General features: G+C 34.5%; 1 protein-coding gene across 1 annotated transcript in view; it reads left to right on the top strand.

The window, feature by feature from the left end:
• Nucleotides 1-6919, top strand: part of LOC129228135 (coatomer subunit alpha-like) — a 58377-nt gene extending 51458 nt beyond the window's left edge. Inside the window, exons 14-16 of the mRNA XM_054862782.1 lie at nucleotides 1185-1393; nucleotides 4288-4508; nucleotides 6378-6919. Of these exons, the coding sequence (XP_054718757.1) occupies nucleotides 1185-1393; nucleotides 4288-4508; nucleotides 6378-6696 (749 nt within the window). The 3' untranslated portion in view covers nucleotides 6697-6919. The remainder of the gene's footprint in view (nucleotides 1-1184; nucleotides 1394-4287; nucleotides 4509-6377) is intronic.
• Nucleotides 6920-7222: the final 303 nt, after the last annotated feature.

The following is a 7222-nucleotide window of genomic DNA, read 5'->3' as shown; positions in this document are numbered from 1 at the left end:
AATCAATTGGTTAGCTTTCTTTTTTTTTTTTTGGCTGTTTCCTTCCTCTTTTATCATACAGCAGTCAAAAAAGGAGAAACATAACTACACCCTATACAGATTGTACGTAGTATGATCCAAAAGTTCGGGTACAAGATGTATAAAACCTTACCCAGAATAGTTCACATTACTGAAGCGTCGTATAACTTTTGGAAACACTCCTGGAAGCCATTTTTCGCAACCTTCTGTGATGCAGCTTTATCTTCTCCTGACGGAAGAAAGCGGCGTCCATGCAAATGTTTTTTGCTGGGAACAGGTAAAAGTCACACGGAGCTAAGTCCGACGAAACGTTACGTTATTTGTTTGTCATATCAGAGTATTGACTAATTGAACCGTGCATCCTCAACATGAAAGTCGCCTTCTTCCCCACGATGAAGTTAAAGCAGCAGCGCAAGAGGCCTTACAGGAGGTTGCGTAAAATGGCTGCCAGGAGTGCTTCTAAAAGCTATACAATCGTTGACAGAAGTGCATAGTCGTTCAAGGTGACTATTTTGTAGATAGATGTGCTTCGGTAATGTGAACTATTCAGGGTAAGGTTTTATACAGCTTGTCGTCGAACTTTTAGGTCATATTACGTACGTATGAGTTTTCAACTTACTATTTCATGACGTTTTTGAGAGACGCAAATTTATGCGCATGAAGATATCACAAGACAATTTGCGATTATTAACTGAGTAGGTGTTCAAAATGGATATTTTGGTCATCTATATGTTCTTAGATACATATACATGTACAGATATGCCAAAAACTTGTGAAGTTTAGATTGGGTGATCGTAAAATAGAATTTTAGGTCGAAATCTGATCTTTTTTTGTGATTACAATTCCCTATTCATAGAAAGGAAGTGAAGTGAAATGAATAAATGACCCTTTAAATCCCTGACAATCATAGCAATTTATTTCTGTTAGATTTTTTTTTTTTTTTTTTTGCCATCATCCAACGGCATCGGCCATCGGCCATTTGGAGAAAAACAATCGGCCATCTTTGAATAATCGGCCCATCTGTCAAAAAATGCCATCGGTCGAGCCCTATAAAATCTCTTTTAAGTCAATATATAAGATTCTAATTAGCTAATTTTGTGTAAAAAAGATGTCTAGCGAAATTTTCATTCAAAATTTGTTGCATAACAAATCTTGTTTTCATTCAGGTGTTCCTGTGCTACCTCCTCTCTCTGGGTACATGCTTCGTAGCTTTGCAAAGAATTCATTGCCTGAAGTTGGACTTCATTTGACAGCTCTTATAGAACGGTTACAATCTTGCTACCAGCTTACAACCTCTGGAAAATTCCAAGAAGCCATAGAAAGATTTCGACAGCTTTTGCTTAGCATACCTTTCATCCTTGTTAAAACCAAACAGGTAACTCAAATGTCTCAGAACAAAGAGAATACTTTTAGCTTAAAAAATTCTTAATTGAATTGTGATTAATTTGTTAGAATTTGATTATTAAAATTTTGAAGTCTTGCATGTCTTAATTTCTTATTACATTTTTATTTTATGTTTTCCTTTTACATTCCTCTTACATTACCATTTGCTTCATTTAATGATTGCAGAGAAATCAAATTTTCTGCCTCAATGCAGGCAACGTTCTGTTGAAAAATGTTGAATACTTTCTGGCCACTCAAATGACCTAGAAATGTCCCTCCACCCCCCTGTTCCATTCATAAACTACAAGCAAATATTGCTAAACAACCTTTTGGGAAGTTACTGTCCTCATCAACATCCTACAACAAGGGATGCAATGTTGATTCCTAAATGCTTCCCAAGGGTATGAAAAACTATGTTCTCCTTTTAGTAACATTTTTAGTGCTCTAATCATGGGGTATGGAAAAGAAATATCACAAATCTGGCATTTCTAATGCTTTTTATGCATTCAGTCTTTTATTGTATTCTCTAGCAGGAAAATTATAATGGAATATGTCAGTACAGTAGACCCTTGTTTTACACGGATTTTATTATACACGGTTTAAGATTTGACTCCTTTATTTTATTTCACGCGGATGAGTTTTAATATTATGCTGATGGCATATTGCAAATAGGCAAAAATGTTCCGTTCTTTCAAAATCAAAACTTCTAAGATTGCAGATAAAATAATAAACTGCATTTGAAGTGCTAATTAGTGATTTTGGGCTACTGGGGATATTATTTGTGATTGGTTCCAGAGCTCTTAGAAGTGACAAAAGAGAACAAAACCAACAAGGATACTGACATTGATGGCTCACAATCAAAAGCTTTCTTATTGAAAAATTTGAGTCAGTTCTTAGCAATGACCTTTCCAATTTGTTAGCGAAGGAAGATCCTGTCATGGAAATGACGCTAGGGATCATGAGCTTTAATGCCCCATGAAGAACCAGAGAGAAAATTAATTAAAGACCACCAAATAATGATCATAACCAGCTCTTTTTTGTAAACACTAATTAATTAATGTTTTCTTTATACACGTCATGCATATGTATTGGAATAAGTGCACATTAAACTTTTTATCTATCACTAGAATGCAGAATTTTTTTCATCCATGAAACCTAACCCTTATTTTAACATTAAGTCTTAATTTCGCAGTTTTGATTTATGCTGTATTTTCGTGGAACGTACCCCCCCCCCCCCCCGCATAAAACAAGGGTCTACTGTACTTGTTTGTGTTTAAGTTTTTTTTTTATCTAGAGTTGTTGAGGGAAATTTTTCCCTACATATTGGCTTAGCCCCTACTTTGAGTGGTCTCGATAAGATACCATGGAGCTTAGATATGTCTATTTATTGAAGTAGCATTGAATTATAATGACAAAAACTATTTGAGAAAAAAAAATAGGAGACTGTTTTAGAAACTATTTTCTGCATGGGGTGACTATTTTGGAGACAATTTTTATATTTCTGACTACTAAAGCAACTATTTTTAGTAGCAGAACTGGATGGCAGCTCTGAAAGGCTGCAGTCATTCCTTGGGCTGAGCCATAAGAGACCATTCAACCTATCAGCAATATTCTGAACTGTAATAAGTCTGTCTCCTTAAATCAATCCATCAGCACATTCTCGATTTGCATCTGTGATTGATGTTGTTGGCCAGTCTCTTCTCGATTTATCTGTAGTTTCTGTTTCCGTTTCCAAACTTGTTCACCCAAGGCCACACATTGCTGGTGTCCATTACATGATTCCTATAAATTTTCTTCAAACAAATATGGATTTCCTTAAGCTCTTTCTTTTGCCAGAAATTCAAATGACAAGACTTTCTTTTTTCTTCAGATCCATTGTTCTATTATTCAATCAATCTCAGAAAGATTATGCATACAGGTAGAGTAAGGCTACCTCTATAGCATCATACATTGTAAATATAGTATATGTAAAAGAAATAAAATTTAAAGCAACGGAGGCATTACTTTTTGATCCCTCCTCGTATAAAAAGTGCATATGACCTTTGCTATTCACCCCCCTTTTTTTTTTATTGAATTCTGGTTTACCGCTACTTAAGAAGGACGTCATCTTACTGAGGAGAAAAAAGAAATAATGAATTTTCAAAACTACTTCTTTAAGGGAGTCACACTAACAGAATCCTTTCCCCACCCCCCTCTCTGTGTAAAAAATAATCTCTCTTGTTTTCTTTTGTGCGTGCTGGATGCTGTCTCCAGGGGCGTGCACAGGGGGACAGAAGGGACGCCTGTTGGCCTGGGTCCAAGCCTGAAGAGGGCTCAAAATTTTTTGAAACAAGGGATGAAATGTAGGGTTAAACAATATGGAGGGGGCCCGTCACAAATAACTTTCCGCTCCCCCCCCCTCCATATTGCAAAATTTCTGTGCACGCCCCTTGGCTGTCTCACTCAAAAAGCTTTGTTAAACAAGAAATCAAAAAAAAAAAAAAAAAATCTTAATCACCTGGAAAAATTGTAACGCGGGGAGACAAAAAAAAATATTAGTTTTTGTTACTAAACTGTCCGTTTGCTGAAACAAATTTCGCTTCCTTATTCAATGTAAACAAATTTATTAAAATAGAAATGTATTTGCATAGTATTTGCTATTAATTTAAAAAAATTAATTTGCTGATGAAGTAATCCATAATTTGAAACACACTAAAAAATGGATCTAACCTTTTAAAATGTGTTTTGTATAAGAAGCTTCTTTACAAACATCAAATATTTGCCTTTTGTTTTAGTGTATATTACTGATCTGACAGGATTCCTAATTCTTAAAGAGAGATATCTAAAGGTTTTTTCTTGTTGGGATTTATTTGTTTAAATTAACTGATCCTTCTACTCTATTTACAGGAAATTGCTGAAGCACAACAACTACTAAGTTTATGTCGTGAATATGTCAATGGCCTTTCTTTAGAGCTAGAACGCAAAAATTTGCCAAAAGAGACTCTCGAACAACAAAAACGTTCCTGTGAAATGGCTGCTTATTTCACACATTGTCAACTAGAATCTGTTCACAGAATCCTTACGTTGCGTACTGCAACTAACCTTTTCTTCAAATTGAAGAACTTCAAGTAAGTTATTTTTCATTGAGTATTGTGCGCAATACAATTCATACTGGCTATGGCAACCTCCCAGAATCATCCCCTTGCATCATTCTTTTACCATAATATTTCAATTGCTAGAATCTGTTTATAATTTTATGCGATTTTGTAAATAAATTGCACATGTAAAAGGCATCACTGTTGTTTATTTGTAATTGCTAAAGTGTAGAGTTAAATATCAGTTCTTTTTAAAAACCCAAAAGATGTCTAGATTTATACAAAATTAAATGTCTTCTAAGTTTTGATAGTAAATTTTACCCTCTCTATAATTTTAGAACGAATTTCAAATTGTTTTTACTCCATTTGTCACTTATCTGCATAATAATTCTTTAGAGCCATAAAAAAGTAGAAATAGTATCATTTTTTTAAATTAAAATAATTTCAATTTTAAGTGTTTCTTTTTTAAATGATTTTAGCTATTTTCACCATTTGTAAGTTGACAGCGAAAATAGATGGAATGAAACGTTGTCAAACCGGGGTGTCTATTCTTGTCTTGAGAATAGCTAAATTAGATATTTAATAGATATAAATGAGCTAAATGTAATTTTCATGTTGTATTTTCATTGAAACTTTTCGAAAAAATTAGTCTTATTAAAAATTAACTTAGAAAAAAAAAACCTTACTATTTAATTCCATAGAAGTCTCAAAAGAGAGCAGGGGGGTGGGGGGATAAGTGTGAAGTACAATTTTGTCAGACAACTGTAAATAGATTCAAAATATTAATTTCATTCTTTGATTGATTCACTGTTGTTTTAACTTAACTTTGCAATGAAAATTGCCCGTAACTGTTTCAGCATTACAAGAAACATACCAGCTATTTTCACTTATTATCCCTGTAACCAGGTCTAACAAGAAGCCATGTCACTAGACGTTAAATCCCGATTATCACAAATTTGCCATTTCAACTGTGCTTGCATGCGGACTTGGCTTTTTGGGCTTTCTGTTTTAAAATTTTGTGTTGCTTTTTTATATTTAGGCTGAGCGAGAGTCCCACCAAATTAATGAATGCGATTAGAATATTTTCACAGCGATTTCGTGATATATTATATGAAACTACGGATATGAATAACTGATAATCTTAAGAGAAAATTTTCAGTTCAATATTTATTAGTTAGGACATACTTATTTAACATAAATGTAAAACACATTGTGTACTTCAAAAATAATTGGAATATTAGTACAGAAATCCATCTTTTGCGGATATTTTACGTTAGGCGTAAACAACTTAGTAATATACATTTTTATTTAGGTTGAATGTTCGGCTTTGTATTAGAAGTGATGCTGCAATTCTAGTTACGCTCTTCTGAGGTTAAAAATTTGGTCCTGAAAAAGGACAGACAAATCAGACACCGAATTCATTAATAATTAAGACGCAAAATTCAATCTTTATTGAGGCCTAAAAACTAAATCAGAGAAAACTTTGTGATTTCTAATTTTTATCTGTTGCTATCTCATATTTATTACCAAATTTAAAATGTTTGTAATTAATTTTAGTAAGATTTTTGAAATCAGCTAAGTCCGCACGCAAGCGCAGTTGAAATGGCAAATTTGTGATAACCGGGATTTAACGTCGAGTAGCCATGTCAGCCTAGTCGTAAACTAATGGCCCGGCCCTCTGGGGGTTAGCATAAGTTTTATGAGGGGAGTGAGCTAGGAGAATGAATTGACAAGGCACCTTGGCTCTCGGTAACCCTCCCTGTGACTCTGAAACGTGTGCATAGTTTGTAAACTTGTTTCTAACAATATTGGATTCCATAGACACATGAATGAAGAGGTATTCATTTACAATTAGCTTCATCCTTTTTCTGATCTTGTTGACATCTTCATTTTCTTTTCCAGGACAGCGGCATCGTTGGCACGAAGGCTCCTGGAATTAGGACCGCGTTCAGAAGTTGCTCAACAGACCAGAAAAATTCTCCAAGCCAGTGAGAAGAACCCAGTTGACACACATGCTCTCGATTACGATGAGCACAACCCATTCACCATTTGCGGGTACTCGTATAAGCCCATTTACCGAGGAAAGCCGACAGTCGAATGTCCCTTCTGTCAAACTTCTTATTTCCCGGAGCATGCAGGAAAAGTCTGTCGAGTGTGCACCGTCTCCGAAATCGGCAAAGATTCACTAGGGCTGAAGATAAGTCCTTTACAGTTCAAATAAAGCCATGGATGGCCAGTATAAAATAAAATATGTTAAGTCAAAGTGGTATTTTTCACAGAAGCATCATTGAGTGAAGGACTTAGTTATTTGGATGAAGAACTTTCTATTACAGATTTCATTCTATCTGATACATTGTGATTCAGATTTCTATGTTTTTGTGTTTGTGTATTTTAATCATCTTATATTTGTTAAGTATTTAAAATAAAGTTATAAGAAGGTTGAATTTTTCAGTTACTTATTCAGTGCCGAATCTACAATTTTTTGAACTGGGGCTAAAACTTAAAACTGCCACCTTTATTCATCACCGTATTAGGTTTTTATATTGGTTTTCAAGGAGAAAAATGCAGAAATAATGTTAATTTGCCACTCAGGGCCTATGCTTGCTCCCTCCTAGATTAGACACTATACTTGCTCTGAACTGTCATAACTTGATCTTATTGCGAGGTATTTATTGACAATGATGAATTACACAGGAATGCCAATCTCCATTCCCTTCCCCCATTTTGCATAAATTTTGGTTTATTTT

The sequence above is a fragment of the Uloborus diversus genome, chromosome 8, assembly GCF_026930045.1.
Source record: "Uloborus diversus isolate 005 chromosome 8, Udiv.v.3.1, whole genome shotgun sequence".
In the NCBI taxonomy this organism is placed as follows: Eukaryota; Metazoa; Arthropoda; class Arachnida; order Araneae; family Uloboridae; genus Uloborus; species Uloborus diversus.
Note: the sequence above shows the minus strand (reverse complement) of the source record. Positions and strands in the feature narration are given on the sequence as shown.